Raw genomic sequence first — 18,763 nt, forward strand, 5'->3', positions numbered from 1 at the left:
ATCTGGAGTGTTATGGGAGGATGTGGAAGTGGGTTAGTGCACTGACACAGATTATTTTTCCATGACCGCGCCATGACCTCAGTACAATGTATTTGCATTACATTTGATAAATATTATGCGGCCATTTATCTTCAGCGTACAGTAATTCGTTTCAGATTAAGCTTATTTTTTAAATAAAAGCTATACTCCAACATATTTCGGGAAGGTGTCGCATGTTTCTAGGTCCACCCCCCCCCACCCCATGCATTCAGTTTATATGACCTGTGGGTGTACAATTGAGTGTCTATATCCAAATTTTTAGGGTTTGCCTTTTGACAGCTTTATCATAAGTCCTTGCAGTGTTTATGTTGCAAATGAAACAAACTGTATGTGCTCATCAACTAGAACCGTTTCGATATCCGGCAACAGAAACACAGAAGTGTGATGGTATGGGGCCGCTTGCCTGCCTCAGGACAAGGACAACTTGCGGTGATTGATGGGACAATGAATTCTGCTGTTGATCAGAAAATGCTGAAGCAGAACATCCGACCATCAATTTGCGCCCTCAAACTCAAGCGCTCTTGGATCATATGCAGCAGGACAATGATCCGAAACACATCACCAAGCCCACATCTGAATGGCTCAATAAAACAAAATTAAGGCATAGGAGTGGCCAAGTCAAATTCTGGATTTGAATCAAATTGAGATGCCGTGATTTGACCATAAACAGGCAATTTATGCTAGGAAGCCCTCCAGTATGATGTAATTGAAGCAATTCTTTGAAGAAGAGTGTACCAAAATTCAGCAGCGATGTTATAAACTCATCACCAATTACTGCAAACAGTTTGGTTCAGGAGGCAATTACTTTTTCACATAGAAACTGCATTTTGTATTTCCTTGGGTTGTCTCTTTGTGATATTAAGATTGGTTTTATGATCTGAAATCTTTGCATGTGATACATATGCAAAGAACACAGAAATCAGGAAGAGGGCAAATACTTTTTCACTGCACTGTATGTCCAACTTGTATTCATATTTTGATGGAGCCTGATTCCAATCTAAGGAAAGCTGATTTGTCTTTACATTGCCATGACCCCATATACAAAATTATGCCACTTCGGAGCAAAAAAATTTGAATCCTGTCATTTACCCATCTACTTTAATCCTGTCTAATTTGCAATGACGACACACCCACCAAATTCTAGATCTGTGATGAAATTGCTCCCTATTGCCCTAAACAGAACCATGAACCTTGATTACAGTCTTTTACCTTAGCCAGAAGTTGGATAAGTAGGTGATCACATGTATGCTTAAGAAATTGAACATGACAGCCTCCCTCAGGCTTTCTACTACTTAAAAGGTAGAGAAAAGGCCCAGAAGTTAAGCTAACGGCCTATTGATTGAATAGATTTAAAATGGGCCTCAGTGCCCAGAATAAGAGGAGACAGTTCTACTACTGATTCTTGATACAACTGAGGGCAAAACGTTCTAAAATGACCTGCTGAAAACCTGAAATCCATCTGTGTTCTCTCTTCAGCCGACTGCCAGCCCCCCTGCCAGAACCGCGGCTCCTGCAGCCGGCCACATACCTGCGTGTGCCGCTCGGGTTTCCAGGGGCACCGCTGTGAGGAGGTGGCCCCCGAGCAGGTGTACATCCATGACCGAGGGTCTCTGAGGCGTGTGCAGCCGGGCAGCAACCCTTTCCAGAGAGACCAACCGCGGAGACGGCCCGCAGAAAAGCAGGCCATTGATAGCACCAAGGTCCAGACCCCGCGACCTGCGACCACCAGGCAACCAGTCCACACTGTGTAAGTGATGCAGCTGTGACTCCCCACCTGTTCTGTTTGTTGCAAGAAAACTGATATTGACAGACCAAACAAGGAGGAAGGCCCAATTACATTAGTCTCCGGTAATAAACTACGTCCTACGTACGTGACCTATTGTATGCTTAATGTTCGGCTTCAAGCTACTTGCTACCCGCTTTCTGGCATAAGAAGCTTACAAAAATGTACAGTTGTTCATTATAAACTCTAGTGGAGGCACATTTGTAACGAGTTACAAGTGAAAACTCTTCGAGCAAGCATGAGAGAGCATCATTCTTGACGAGTTTTATGTTAAAAAACAAACAAATTATGCCTTCAAACCGAGTCAATCGGCATAACTGGGAAAGGAAATCTATGGGGCCAAAAGTAGCCCTTAACATTTTAACGTCTTTTTTTTTTTTGCTTCTTAGCTTCTTGTCTTTGTAGTCATGAGATAAAATTTGGTTTCTACAAAAACAAACTCTATGAAAAATTCACAGCCATTTTGAGAGTGTTACGGATGTATTTATCTGAAAGAGAAAAATCCCCAGAGCAGTTTGTTTAAAGTACCTTTACGGTCATAGAGGGAGGCCGGCAAAAAAAAAGATATAAACCACCCGATTACAACATTTTTTAACTTTTTGGGAGAAACAGTCCGTTTAATTACACTCCTCTTCAAGTGCCCGTGTTTACATGTGCAATAAATCCGTCCAGATGAGTCAATTCAACCCTTAATCTTTGATATACACGATGTAAAACAAATGTCAAGGCTGATAAGAATTTGCTTCCATACTCGAAGTATTAAGGTAAATCCCTAAGATGTGGAAACATAACACCCTTTACCAGCCAGAAGTATCAAACGGGCTATTTTCTATGAAAATAGACCGGGGCAATTATATTTTCTTGGTGTTTGACATTTGCAGTTTTTCTTCCCGATTTTAGAATAACTACAACCCGTCATGTCTTATGAGTTAATTCTCCAAAGACTGCTAATCAGACAAGCTAATAGTTTCTTGGCCCGTATGCGTGTGACTGTTTTAGGTCCAGTCTGCTTAGAAATAACCTTGTGGTCTGATTAATCACTTGATCATGGATACAAACATATTATTTATTTGGGATGTTGAACTGTTTCCCAAACAAATGCATTCTGGGAAAATCTTAATGGTTTATTATTGCTGAGAGCAAGCATTTGTCATATAGTTTAAAATTTTGAACCTTGGCTCAATCCCGACTTCTATTTGCTGAAGTTTCTCAGAGGGGCGAGGTTGTTGCAGATATACCAGTATGCTTCTTGGGCATTGCGAACTCAGAGATGCACTCACTGCTCCAATAATCGCCAAGTGAGTTCGTTTACTCATCTTGATTAGTCCAGGGAGACTTGCTACTTTGGTGTTCCACTCAAAATTGAATTGTGCCATTTAATTCTTCTTCTGGTGAAACGTAACCATCACGAGCAATGTGCATAACACATGTAAACCAGCCTCTCTCAAATAATGGGGCGAGCCCCTCCTGGGAAATGGGGGGTTGCATGTGCTTTTTTGCTGTACTGATTGAACCCATTCATGCACCAATAATGATAACCTGCAACCAGATAATATGATAGGCTGTCCACCTCACATTGTCAGAGTGTGCGCAAGGAGAATAAACATAATGTTATTCAGCAGATTTATTTTCCCTTTTGATTTTCTCTAATGCTAATAAGGATGCAATGTTATGTAGAGGTTTGAGAAAGACTGTTGCAAACAGAAAAGAAGCCGTGTTCCTCTGTGTCAGAAGGCGGAAATCTGTTGCACATGTAGGTGGATGTTCCGCTGCCGCATTCTCAGTCACCCAACCACAAATGATTTACGTGCCAGACTGATAGAAGTCATCTATGAGAGTCTTCCTTGGCTTGTCATCCTAATTGTGTTGTTCTTTTGATATTTTGGACTCTACTTTCGTAGACAGCCACATGAGTGTATCTTAATTTTCGTAGCGGGGCAAATCTTGTTGACCATATTTGCGATTTTGGCAAACCACTACGCCATGCTGTGCATTTAGGCATTCAGACCGAGGAATTTTTCCATTACAGTCCCCCGGCGTACCTGACAATTTGGTGACAGAAAGTAAATTAGACTTTAGACCTGGTTTCACCAGGTCTAAATTGTGGCGCAGGGGGTGTAATGCGATTTTGTTGCATTTGATAAGGATGCAGGGAGACAGACTGTGTATGTGCGGGGGGTGAGGGGGGCATTATGTTGCAGCGAACTTTATATCAACCACAAGTGGAGATGTTCTTGCAGTTCCTTATCAACATACTTTTGTACAATCTCTTGCACGGACTCCAGCGAATTCATAATGCTTCCGCCCTTCACCTGCCCTGAATTCGAAGAGGATGAGAGGAGCCAATTGGGCTTTGTTCAGTGCCATAATGGCGCAAATGGCCATTACTAACCGTGCTTGTCTACAAAAATGCCAAATGAAAGAAAACTCAACTCATGCTCACAATTAGGCTGTACTTTGCGGTAGACCTGCGCTGAGCACAAAAATAGGGCCCCTTGTGTATTTGCCAATGTTGCAGTCATATCCTAGCTTCCCCACAGTCATGTTTGTGGTATTTGCGATCAATTTTAAGTTTTGGCAGAAGTATCCCACTTTCCAAAACGGTTATCTTTGAGTCATAGCCAATCTAATTGCTATTCCGTGAAGGTCGTATAGTTGCCATGCGTGTTCCTCTTTGTTCTTGCTTCTCACAATATTTCTGCTTCCTGACTCACAGCTCTGGGTCAAAGAGAGTGATAGTAAAAGGAAGCGAGTGTTGCTGAGTCACGCGTGCCCTCATTGTGACCGCTCACGCTGATAATTCTGCGAAAACGGACTAACTACTTGTACTTGTAAGAAGTGCGGTTAGGTTCCAGGATGAGACATTTCCCCCTTCCGGAATTCAAGATTTCCCAGCATGCAGCTGAGGCTAATTATTCGATGCGGTTGTTGCGTAAAGCCCTCAACATGACAGGTGGAAATTCTGCCAACATCGTAAATCATCAGCAATTTATTGCTTTTCCCCATCCTTCCAGCAAGCTTTGAGACAAATTAGAGTGCAAATCTCAGTTCTCATGCACTGACAGAAAATGTTCTGTGTTCTTTTGGCCCAGACTGGACTTGAAAGGGTTGAAAGTGTTCCCCCCGGAGAAGAAGTGGAGGACACAAGACTTTATTTCATATATTTGATTGATGTTTCACTACTCCAAAGCCAGGAACGCACGAGCAACATGAAGTCATAGAGTGAGATAGTGAAAGAACATTATTGCCCAGTCTGGCGATTAAGGAGTAGATTGGGCTAACGTTTACTTCAGGAAAATCATTGTTGTATTTTTTCTTCCCAAAATGCCCAGGGAATAAATTTCTTCCCATATGTGCAACTACTTTCTTTCTAGTTTCGTCCTACTGGCGACTGGCAAGTGTGTCAGGTACTAAATAAGTCCGTCGTGGTTCACATTGGACGTTTTACATCCGCAGCACTTTTTTATTGACCTCACCTGTCAAATGGCGCCATAGTAGCAGTTTGGAAAAGGAATTAAACATAGACGGAGGGAGAGAAAAGAACCAGATAAAGAGTTTAACCCTTTCATGCACCCTGTAACTTAGAACATGATAAGCTGTCCACTGTAGTAACCGCTGTGCCATAAAGGGTTAAACAAATAATCTCTACACAGAAAACTGAATAATCCGGGTCCGGGGTCACTTCTTAGTCACTGTCTGTTGTTATTTTCATTTATCAAGTCAAAGTTCTTGGCCATTAATGCTTATCAATGGGCACCAATTGTAGCGATTGCTTAACAGTCTGCGTAATGGCCACCATGACAGTCATAAATAGAAACCTTTTTCCACTGGGGTTTCTTTTATTTTGACTGCGTCAAACGTGAGAACAACTTCATTGTCAATCCTTACGTTCCCAGTGACTTTGTTGAAGTTAATGATTCAACTATTGGTGTGACTTTTTTTCGGATCTGTTTGTAGACACTAGATTGGAAGTCATTGTCTTCAGTGTAGGAGCCAGGCATCTTTGAGGCCTAGCATAATGTCATCAGTTGCTCGCATTTTTTTCTCTGAGTGAAACACTATATTAAATGTAGAAATTGCACAGACCAATATCCCATTTGGCCCGCTGCCAACATTTGGCTCGATGCACAGTGGGGACAGAGTACGGTTACAGTGAAATGTACTAATAGTCTGTTCCATTAAATTTTCTCCAGTAACATGACTATCATGTTAAAATAATAAAGCACTCTAAACACTCCTTTAACTGTAATGACAGTATAACTGTGTCATAAAAGATGCGTCACGACTTGCACGAGTGCGTATGTTAGCTGTTGAACCCAGTGCATTGACTTCTGTCTCTTCAGCCTTGAAATCTTCACTTGCGACTCCTTCTGCTTACTCATCCCCATGTCTGTGGATGATCATTTCCTGTTGGCATGGCGTGATGCTCCATTGGGACACATTAAGGTTTTGTGTTTACTGCTCTTTTGAATGTGACTTGGCTTATTTCACAGAGCTTCAGATGTACTTTCTTTTCTGTTTTTCTCTTCGTTACCCCTTTCTGTAGGCCCTTCTGTTGGGACTACCAAAACAATTTCTCAAATGTTTGAGAAGGTGTTTTGTTGAAAATGTTGATGCTGTTGCTCCGTGTGTATCTTTAGCATCAAGCAAAGCAGGGGTCACCAACGTGGGTCCTGCGGGCACCAGATAGCCCGTGAAGACCACACCAATAGCCCGCCGGTGCTAGGCTTGTGATTTGCTCGTAGAAATTACGATTTAAAAATGCAAACACTGGCAGTATTGTGAGACATCTTTAAGATGATCGGAGCCTGAAAATTAAAATCATTAAGTATTAAAAAGAACACATTATAATATTATTACATGTAATTTGTACACATGTTATTTCAGACGTGTATCAATTTGGTAGCCCTTCACACAATCAGGACACATGAAGGTTGGTGACCCCTGGTCTAGAGTGTACCTGTATAAAAAAAAAATTAGGGCCCATCTTTTACTTCCTGTCTCCTAATTCCAGCCCGGTGTTAAAAGTATTAACACATGTTGGACTCTGGGACACAGGAACAACCCTTCACCTTTTTTGACATAGTTTTAGTGACCCTTTTCAACTGTCCGTATCAAATGCCTCAATGGCATGTGCTTGGGGACTATAAATTGTAGATTTTGATGGAGGTCAAAAATGCGTAGCTGTTTCCTCACCTGAGGTGTGACGTGTTAATACATTTCATTGTGATATTGGCCTTTCTTGTAAGTGCGACGCACAACAGTCATGAAAAACTTGTCACTGTCAGCATGAAACCCCATCGATGACAGATGGTCGCGGTAGGAAGGTCACGGCCAGTGATGAACTCATCTGGCTGAGCTGGAATGATAACACATAAATCACCTTCTCCATTGAGGCCTTCATATCACCTCCGCACCCCCCATTAGCCTATGACATCAGTCGTTAGCAGGAAACAGAGAGGGGCAGAACAGGATGTGTGTGCAGCATGTACATCATCCCTGCAAAAGTCATCTTGCTCTCATTTTCGCTGACATAATCAGGCTGAAGAAAGCACCTGGACAGTAGTTGTAGCTGCAGGGATAAAGGTAATGACTGGGTGGTTCAAATGAAAATTGTTTTTTTTACACCCTTTCTGAGCTTATCAAATAAACATGTAACGGAGTTAAAAAATATTGGTAACCTGTATGAACTAGGTCATCTGCAACAGCCTAGATCCGTCCAAATTGGTTATTCTAATTCCCTTAGTTGATCCATGAAAAAGTAGTGACCAACAGGATTCAGTGTTCAAGACTGTAGCTTGTAACTTTTTTTTTCTTGAAGCATACGCTGCTCTTTTAAAGGCCTTATTTTTGCTCCACGGACGCAATTTGATGCAATCCAGTCATCCAATAGATTGACTCATAAAAAGTTTACACAGTAAAACACTGTGGTGGAGAAAGTATGGGGTAAGTCCGAGGTAAACAGTATTCATGACAAGGATGCATGACTCGAGTTTGCTGAATAAATCAGGACAGACATTTCGTTTATTTGTTTGAGATTAAATTTGGCTTTCTCACAAAACATTTCGGGTATGTCCGCCTGTTCCTGAGGTCGCTCAGAGCACGTTTTGCTTTTCATCTTCTTGGCTTTTCACATCATATCTGCAACACTCATTATGAAAATGGACCACCATCATACATGATGTAATGCGAAAAGCCGACATATCGAGTTTGATGAACCTAAGAAGTTTGTGTAGCTTGGTTCATTTTAAATCCAAGACAAAGTTTTGAAACCTCAGTTGTTTCGCTATACATTATTTTATTCTCGCAATTCTTCACAATTTTCCCAAACAATTGTAAATAGTACAGCCATCTATCTATATCTATATTTATATTGGACTTAATTGAACGGTGTACAATGAAACTGTAACATTTTGTGAATACAAACACTTTTTTTTCCTTCTTTCTTCCCCCAATCTTGCTGCTGTAGACTGTGAATTTCCCCAGTGTGGGACAATTAAAGGATACCTTATCTTATTTATCTTATCAATAAATCATTTATGAATCTCAAATGCATATTTCAGGTATATGGTGCTGTACCAAATCAGGTTTGTTCAGCCCTTGCAGAGATCCACTTTCAATCATTCTCCTCTGTGATCTGTGTCCTTACTCAGGGTTATTTTTACTGTACAGATTCATTGTTACTTTCATGATAATTAGGAATTAACGACACAGAACAAATAATTGAGATGAATGACCCTTAATTGTCCGATCTCTGCATTCACTGTTCTTACCTACGTACAGTATGCCTAATGACTAAGACCAAGCGCTTGTGTGTCGGTTGTTGACTCAAGGATTTGCACATAACCACACGGCTGTTTCTCAGAGGAAACTGTGGTCGTAGTGGGAGTTCTCCTTGTTAATCATGCATCACTGGTCGCTTTCACTCCCATTACAGACAAACCACACCAGCAGCAGTAGCACAGACTGGATCTGCTGTCAAAATTCCGTAGGTGACCTCGACACCTGTATGGGAATATAATTCATAAACAGTGGTCTTGTCACTACTCATTATTAAATAGGACAAAGTGCAACAACAAAGTGAGAGTGGGTTTGAAGATTTAAAAAAAAAAACAGTACAAATCCTTGAGTATCTCTCCAAATGTACCGCATTTTCCACACTTAAAGGCGCACCTAAAAGCCTTCCATTTTCTTAAAAGCTCACAGCGCACCTTAAAATCCGATGCGCCTTGTGTATGGTTATTACGGTAATGTGTCGACCCCAAAATGTCTCCTTGCTCGAGACATGCTTACGACGCAGAGTTCAAACTTAAGGCGATCGGGTTACGCAGTTGAACATGGATATAGAGCAGCGGCAAGAGAGTTCAACGTTCAATGTTATAACTTGTTGTTGGATAAGTGAATTGTGTCGCTGCTTTATTAAATAAGTTTTACTGACATCTTATCGTTCTGTTGGCATTGCTTTGAGTGTAGCTCCAGCTAGTGGATGCATTTTTGATTGCATTTTATAATGCTGTGTGTACAATATTCATTCATTCATTCATTCATTCATTCATTCATTCATTCATTCATTCATTCATCTTCCGAGCCGCTTGATCCTCACTAGGGTTGCGGGGGGTGCTGGAGCCTATCCCAGCTGTCTTCGGGCAGTAGGCGGGGGGACACCCTGAATCGGTTGCCAGCCAGTCACAGGGCACACAGAAACGAACAACCATTCGCACTCACACTCACAACTAGGGACAATTTAGAGTGTTCAATCAGCCTGCCACGCATGTTTTTGGAATGTTGGAGGAAACCGGAGCACCCGTAGAAAACCCACGCAGGCCCGGAGAACATGCAAACTCCACACAGGGAGGCCGGAGCTGGAATCGAAACCGGTACCTCTGCACTGTGAAGCCGTCGTGCTAACCACTGGACTACCGAGCCGCCCTGTGTACAATATATGAAAACAATTACAAAATAGGCCATTCATTGAAGGTGCACCTCATAATCTAGTGCGTCTTTTTGTGTGGAAAAAAGGATAATTAGTGAATTAACATTTCCAAAGTTGTAGTGACACCTGACGGTCTGAATTGCTGATCTAAAGAAATCCTGCAAAACATGACACATTTCCACTTGTCCAGGGTTAATTGTACATGGCATGATATGCGGTAACTCTCACACCAATATGGCATAAAATGATAGGCTGTGTTATCATAACAGGAAGGTTTAATTTCTTTTGGTTGAGGTTTGATCATTAAAAATGTCTCTGTGTTCGTTTATTGTAATTTGTCAATCGTGCATTAGAAGTGGTAGACAGTGAAGATAGTGAACAAGTGCAGGAGAAACTCAGAAGTCAATGTGAACAGATTAAAGATGTTTGCTTCAAGTAGGGATGCCCAACATTACGAAAACAATTTCATTAACACGATAATGGCCTATGCAACATGCATTATTGTAACAAAATAAACAGGGTAAGAACGGAAATGTATAACGCAAAATCACTTGTCACAAAGAGTTAAAATCAAAACCGCCCGAGCATAACGCTATAAGCAAGAACAAGACAAAAGCCGAACAAACAGGAAATATAAACCCAGACTATGACTGTGATCGAGAACGACAAAGGTCAAGAAAGTAAGTGCTTGGACATCTTGGACATGAGACGTGAGCTAGGCGAATTATCCGACAACTGGTGACGACTTGACAGTCTCTTAAAACGGGTGAGAGATAATGACATGATGAGGAAAAGGTGCATAACTGGAGGAAAGGCCCTCCATTGCCACCTGCCGGAGACGAAACAAAACCGAACCTTGACAATTTTGCTGCGTGGAAAAAAAAAAAGTCATATCTTTTGGTGTATGTTAAATATTGCAGTAATATCGATATTGCTGTCGTGAACATCCATATCACATATCGCATGTTTTTCTAAATATCGCACAGCCCTATTCTGCAGCATGAGGAGCCGTAATTTCCAACCAAGTTCTATCCAGATAAGGATCCAGATCACATTTGACAACAAGCCCATTCATAGTAATTAAACATTTGCACTACAATATTGCTTGACAAGTGTAACATATATGTTGAAGACGGTCGAAATGTACTGTAGACTGAATTTCAGTAAGCTGAACACAGCAATATTGACTCAGTTGGGCCAGGAAAAGTAGCTAGCTGTGTTTTTGTCTAAAAATACAGAGCCAAATGAGTCCCATGAGTGTTTGGCTTCCCGCTAGGCTAGGGGGAACAAAGGACCATAGAGAATTTAGCACTCAGCGTGGGACAGGTACGTCTTTCACTCCCAAGTCCCATTCCTCTAAAAGCCTTGTCTGCAACACACTCTCCAGGCAGCAGGTCAGTTGGCCCAATTTTTTTGGGCAACTCAAGCAAATTGGACCAGGGGACGAATCGTTTTTAGTGCCTTGATTCATGCACTTTTTTTTTAATATCCAAAAGCAAACACATTCAATGTTGTAATCTTCTTTGATTGCAAAACATTGAACAATAACTGTGGAACGATACAAACGAGTTGTTTTAACTGCACATGAAGTAGATCTCTAAATAACAATAAAAAGACTATTAGTCATCTCACAGGACAAGAGGACTGTCTGACTTTTTAAGACCTCTCCGGAAGAAGATGAGATCGGTGGACAAGATCTTTTTTTTTAAGAGATCAGCCAATCACTGATCACCCAAAATTAAGGAAATCAGCACCGATCTCAACCCCAGCCGATCGATCTGTGCACTCCTAGTAGATACCCAAATACAGTTTGAAATAATCCTGTCAAACATTGTGGCTTCCTCACGGCTTTTTTTTACTGTTCTCTAAACTGATGCAACCATGTTTAAAAGTTTGTTCCTTCAGTTGCCATTTGTATGGGAAACCCACTCTGGCTTACTGTCAGAGCAGTCTGACATGTGACACTCACAGCAATAGCTGAGTCAGCAGTGGCTCTTCCTGCTGACCTGTCCTGTGGCATTTTACTCAGTGAATGATCAGAGTAACTATAACAGACCAGCGAGGATTGAATTACCTCTCAGCTCACAATGTCTCCAGACATTATGATTGTAACCCCTGAACCACAGCAACCGCTCCACTGTGCTTACATCCAGGATCAGACCTCTCTGGATTTATTATGTCTTTGGCGCCCTAGGAGACAAAAAGGGAACTGTTTACCCCACTACAATTGTGTGTTATGTTCATGTCTAACTCTATTATATACTGTGTAGTCAGTCATCCAGGTCATGGTAATCCTCAAAAACTGAATCGAAGGCAAGGTGAACTTTTGGTAGCAGTTTGGTGTTCATTTCCAAAGATGAAGACGCTTTCAATAAAACCAAGACGCCAAGTTTTCTTCCATTCAACATTCATGAATTTATCATAGACTATTTCGTGCTTGCACTCCAATCATACCATTGTAATTAAATCGCATTCCATCTCCTAATTTGTCAGTGTATCGGGTCCAACTAATACACTTTTCTATAGTTCTTTCTCAATAACCTTAACTGTTTTCCCTTCTTCACTAGACCCATTTATATGAGCCCTATCCCCAGTGGGAGACAGAAAAAAAACCTGCCTTATCCAATCCAAACCCACAGTAATTCATTTCACCCAGGATCTGGCTGCTACTAGAGACATTCTTGGAAGGCTGTCCAGACACTGAGAACATGATTTAATCCAGTCTCCGTGGCGGGTGCGATAAGCCATTGGACACACCCAGATTTTCACAAAGGGAAATATTCTTCCAGGACCTACAATTATCTAAGTCAGAATGACTGGAGATGTTATCAAAAAAATAAATACCGGTACCTACATACAAAAAAATAAAATAAATAAATACTAGTCCTTAATTGCTCACTGATGTTTGGCCTTATCCCTCCACATACAGTATTTCAGAAGAAAGTGCCTGTGTGTAGTCATTTTCTGTGATGGAACTTACTCATTTTAAACTACTGGCATGACCTTCAATAATGTAATTTCCAAAGAGCATGCATTTCAAATAAACCACTTCTTTGGATGAATAACACAGCTGATGGTTTGGCTGGAAAAGGGAAAATAGGTTTAGTTCAGCCAAAAATGAGTACGGCACAACTACAAACATCCATTACTTACAGTAAGACTAGTGTAAGGGGTACTTCTAAGGGGTGCGGCCTTTAGTCCATTTAAATTGACCTCAACGGTAGTTTGTTTTTCCTACTTGGTTTGTTTGGTCAGGTGCACGCAAGGTAACTGAACTCTGGTGTGGAACAAATCGATATCAAACGAATTTGCCGTGCTTTAGTTGTGACAAGAAAGTGTTGTGACGTTTGATCAACTGTTAAACAAAGAAACAAACCTGTCACTCATCATGATGTTGCTACAAGTAATGAACAGATGAGGATGGTTAATTATTGAACACGTCTTTGGTTAGCATATCTTCTTTTCACCATGTGAAGGAGAATAATTTACTGTTGATGCCTCTTAAAAGTGTAACTGTGAATTTTCTGGTGTCCTTTAGCCTGAAAGTTACTAAAGAGGCCCATCTTCCATGTTGGATTTACCTTGTAGTATGAAAATTTACACAATAAAATATGTTTGGTTTTTTTTGTCTAAGTAGTAACAAACATAATACACAAATTTCATGTTAATTTCTTTAACATTAAGCTGCATTTACTCGCTTCACATTTCTCCACAACAAACGTGGCTGTAACTAATAAAAAAAAGAAAAAAAGATTTGTTTCATATAATCACTCACTCAAAAAATCATTGCATTTTCATTTACATTGTACAATTATACAAACAAGTGCAATTACCAATACATTTTGGAATTTACACAGGTTGGCGCGTCAGTAGATTTTTCTTGTCCGCCATTTGTCATTCGCCAGCGGCCGGGCCACCCTTCCTGTCTATGTTTATGTGCAAATACATACCCACAAAATATTAGACTCAAACAAAGAGTGTAGATTTATGTTGTCATGGCAAGAAACCAAAGTAATATGATTGGTAGCGCACCTGCAAAGTTATGAAGCGTAGCAGTGTTGATATTTGACCTTGATTTTTAATGACTACCTCTTCAGGCTAGTGTGGATGATTCAGTCTTGCACAATCTCTTATGTTACAAATCGCAGCAGTGCCTTTACGAAGCATCTTTGTCCCATTCAGTACTCATAGCGGCGTTTGTTTACATCAGGTTGGCTGTCAGCTGTAACCTGGTACATCTTTTTTTATGGTTCACAATTCTCTTGTTAAACATTTAAGTACAATTTTAAATTTAAATGTATTTGCGAATTGATTATATTTATTTAGGTTTTCTCTTCCTTCTGGTCCCAAATGTTGGAAACGTTTTGACTTTGAATCATGAATAAAATCTAGAGTAATCATTTGTTTTTATTGAAATATACATTCATCACCAACCTTTGCATCCACTTATCTCGCCAAATGGGTGAGCTGGGCCTGACTAATGGGACCATTTTTGAAATGGTTCTAACATCTTAATATATCGTTGAAACACAAATGCCTGCAGTGTTTGGCTTTGTAAAGCTTGCAATTTAAAGTGAAGGTTTACTACCAGAGATTAAACTTCCAGAAAAGAGCTGTAATTTTAAATCAGACTTAACTGTGAGAGCAGCAGTAGCGGAGTTATTTTTGTATTCCCAATCAGCATAAAGTCTGCCACTGGCGCTTTACGCGAGCTTGTTGCTAAGAGAAACACACAACAACAGCGTAATGAAAAGTTCCCCAGGGTCGGATCTTATGCTGGGAATCAAACCTCAGAATTTTATTGAAAGAATGACACGGGGCCTTGGTGGCAAACGATGATTGGATGCGTGCCGCTTGAAGGCTGAGAAATGAAAAATGTGACCACAATTGGTTTTGACTGACGGTGGTGCACATGGTGTGATGCACTGACTTGTGTGTGTGTGTTTAAAAAAGGATTAATTTGTTTTTCTCAACCCGCAGAGACTTCTTGCACCTCCTAAAATATACCGAGACAATCCAAATTCCAGACTGAACTCTTTTCTGTGGCCTCTGTGTGGTATATCAACGATTGGAGAGCAAACATATCTTTTCAAAGTTAAAGCAAATAGATCTTAAATACCGAGATTACCATTACTCTCTCCTCACTTATCAGATATAAACGCTGTAAAAACTTGATACTAAATGAAATTCTGCACGCAACATATCATACTTGGCAAGGGAGATTTAAACGTGCGATAGCATCTTCACAGCTAATCTGGAATGTTTGCACGTTCCACAATACATTGTTGTCGAGGTTTTAGACAGGGATATAGAACAGTGTTGGGCTTTGGAGAGCCAAACTCTGAAGACAAGGATGTATGTAACTCTTTGAGGACTTGAATTACACCTCCCGGGACTATCAGTGAAGGCTTTCAGTCATTCAGGTCATTGATACGGGATCTGAGAAAGGTAGAATGGAGTGCAACATAATTTTGGGAGATCATCAATGACATATCACTCCTCATCCAATGACTTCTTGGTTTTATACAAATCGTGAAGAGACACGGTTCTTTCCAACTCGCTGATTTCATCAGACACTGCTGGTGTTTCTTTACAAGACTAACATGTCTGATGACATAAGCGATCTTCGAGCCACTTAATCCTTTTAAAGAAATACCAAAATTGCACCGAGCAACATTTACAGTATACCTTCATCACTAACTATTTTCAAGCTATAACCTTTTCATATTGTGATATAAAAACTACATTTTGGAGGGGAAAAAACTGAGCGGTGAAGGTTTGCAAGTGTATGCGGATATAGCGAATGTTATTTTGTTAGGTTTCGTTCAGTGTTGCAAACAGTTATGAAGACATTTGCCAGACATTTCCAAACAGTTTTAATTAACCCATTCAGGGACAGCGGTTACTACAGTGGACAGCTTATTATGTTATCAGTTTACAGGGTGCATGAAAGGGTTAATGTTCGCCATAAGATTTGTGCATGTTCAAAATTTCTTTGCGACAAGAAAAACAGTTTGTGACTATTAAAACTGTTGGCGAACATCTTTGCGACCATTTGCAACCTTGAATGAACCCTGAAGAAAAAACATGTGCTACGTATGCGCACACTTGCAGCCCTTCACCGCTCAGTAAGATACAGCCATAAAGGGTTGAGTTAAGCATGAATGTTACATTTTTCAAGTGTTTGAGATGGTATGTAAGTATTGCAGCAGACCTACAATACTTGGAAGTACGTGTTTGTCTATTTTGAATAAAAACAAAAAACAAAGCTTGGCATGTCAATCCTTTCTAATTGATTATTGCGTCTAGAAGCAATTAAGGCAAAAAGGAGTGCACTATTTAGCTGCAATCAGCAGAGGTACTGTTGATTCACTCAAAACTAGCTTGCAGTCTCAAAAAGAAGTATGGAAAGTTGTGGCACATCAACCAATAGCTCCACCATGGCAGCACCTCAAGGGAGCACTAATCTGCTTGGAACAGGAGTTCAGAACATTCAGAGATTATTCCGTCCCATTTAAAACAATATTTGGAAGATCACGACAAATCCATTTATTTAATGGAGAAGATTTTCAGATTTTCTTGATGAAGGAAATTCAGTCAAATGCCCACCATAACAGAGGCCTATGAGTCATCTGGTAGTTCACATACAGTAGCTAACTCAACCACTCCATACACCATTCCAAATTACTCTGAGAAACACACTTGTTTGTTCCCCAGTGCCCAAACACAGAAGTAAACAATCATAAATATATGATGAGATAATGTTGCATGAGGCGGCCCGGTGGTCTAGTGGTGAGCACATCGACCTCACAGTGCAGAGGTGCCGGGTTCAATTCCATCTGCGGCCTCCCTGTGTGGAGTTTGCATGTTCTCCCTGTGCCTTCGTGGGTTATCTCTGGGCACTCCGGTTTCCTCCCACATTCAAAAAACATGCATGGCAGGCTGATTGAACACTCTAAATTATCTCTAGGTGTGAGTGTGAGCGCGGATAATTGTTCGTCTCTGTGTGCCCTGCGATTGGTTGGCAAGCGGTTCAGGGTGTCCCATGCCTACTGCCCGAAGACGGCTGGTATAGGCTCCACCCCCCACACCCACCTCCCGCGATCCTTGTGAGGATAAGCGGATCGGAAAATGGATGAATGGATAATGTTGCATGCTAGCCACGCGATCCATTCATAAATCAGTCCCTTTTGCTGAAAAATTGTTTTGCACAGGTGATCAAAGTAGTACAAGATTTTCATTGTTTCTTCTGCTCTTTGCGCAATTTTCTTTATTTCTGCTGCTCCCTTCAGTGAGACTGAGGATCACCTTATGAATTGAACTTTAATGCGCTACTTAAATGAGATGAAAATGCCTAAACTTTGAATTACACTTGTAATGGCGATCATTTACTTTCCCATTTTCCAAGTAGCCTTTAAATTGCTCTCATTTCATACATCACCTCCATAAAACACGTTTTGGTCGACACTTTTAGTTGGAAAAAGGGTAAAGTTATCCTTAAGTTTTAAACAAATATCTCAAATTTCCCAAGGTGGCTCATGCAACTTGTGTGGTGGTAATGGTTCTGGCTGCAGAGGTCTGTCACTCATTCCACTGTAGATCATGCCTGCAAAGCACCAAGACAAATGTGATGGCCAGATACAAACGTTATTGAGTTGTGTGTTGTGATCCAGACTGGGATGCCCATTCCAGACACTTTTTTCCCCCCTCTGTCAGACTGTTTTGTTTAGACAGTATGTTCCGAGCCAAATGACTCTATCCAACATCCAGGCAAGCCCCTAATATCAGTCTATTTTCTGCAATGGCTTCCATAAACCTGCAATGGAAGCCATTAAACATGGTTTTGGACGAGGCAACTTTGAAACAAATGGAAAGTGAAAATGTGCATTGCCAAGAAAGGCCGCGCTGATCTTCAAACGCAAAGAGGGGAAAAGTAATATCGAAATAACATAAAGTACCTCTTTGTCATGGCATTTTACTGTTGGAAAAAGCAGGTTGTACTTCTGAAATGCATTAGCTGTACCTTTATTTCAAGTGGAAAATTCTTGGGAGAGACAGTAACAAATGCCACCGGACTGGGCTCTGAGCAAATGAATCAACCTATGGAGATTATTTGAGATGTCTGGTCACTGTCTGTCTGTGTGTGAATTTTTGGACTGAACAGGATAATCAGATGAGTCCAGAGTTTTCCTATTCATCCATTTCCCGAGACTCCTGTTTCCCGGCCGACGCATCACTGCTTATATCATGACGATTTGTGCTGTCCAAGGCAACTGAAATAGTCTTTACTGGAACACAGTAAACCAAACCACCTAACCAAATAGTTTGACAAATCTTAACTTCAAAGCACATCTAACGATTTGGCCTGACAGGGTACTTCTTTTGCCACGATTCCACACATAGTTTGTGTTTAGTATCAGCAGAAGCTCAAAGATCAGAGTGTTTTTCTAGCTTTTTTTTTTTTTTTTTTTTTGAACTCTCCTTCCAGTTTTCAGACCTGGCCTTCTTTCACAGCACTTGACTTTGCTCTACTGCAGCTCCAAGACCACCTCCTTTCCAGCCCCATCTGGGTTTAGGACGCGAGTCTGGAACTACCATTCGATGCTGCTTGTCATGCTTTCATGAGTGGCGAGTATCCGCATGCTGTAATACCAAAACAAGTTCAAAGATATTTATTATGACTGAACGCCAAGTCATGGTTGTGCAATGCGTTGGAAGATTTACAGTCTTGCTCAGTGTAAATTCTTGGCTCTAGTCGTGATTTGTAATTTCCGTAAATGTGATGAGGTTTAATAGCTTTCCATATGACGAGTGAAAGACGACCCGAGCAACAGCGCTATGTCTCGCAGGCCTTCATTGCAATCAGATATTAAACGAAGGAAGAATAAGATGAATTGTTTGGATTGCGGTTTACTTTCGCCCAGTGCAGTTTATAATGTATATATTTCTTCATTTTATTCTGATAAAATTCTGATAGTTTTACTCAAACTGTCTAGACACTTCTCGCA

At 40.8% G+C, this 18,763-nt stretch overlaps 1 protein-coding gene across 1 annotated transcript in view; it reads left to right on the forward strand.

Annotated features, from left to right (window-relative positions):
• Positions 1-18,763, forward strand: part of LOC127614653 (latent-transforming growth factor beta-binding protein 1-like) — a 108,386-nt gene that overhangs the window by 21,813 nt on the left and 67,810 nt on the right. Inside the window, exon 3 of the mRNA XM_052085985.1 lies at positions 1,516-1,786. Within this exon, the coding sequence (XP_051941945.1) occupies positions 1,516-1,786 (271 nt within the window). The remainder of the gene's footprint in view (positions 1-1,515; positions 1,787-18,763) is intronic.

This window comes from Hippocampus zosterae, chromosome 14, assembly GCF_025434085.1.
Source record: "Hippocampus zosterae strain Florida chromosome 14, ASM2543408v3, whole genome shotgun sequence".
NCBI lineage: Eukaryota > Metazoa > Chordata > Actinopteri > Syngnathiformes > Syngnathidae > Hippocampus > Hippocampus zosterae.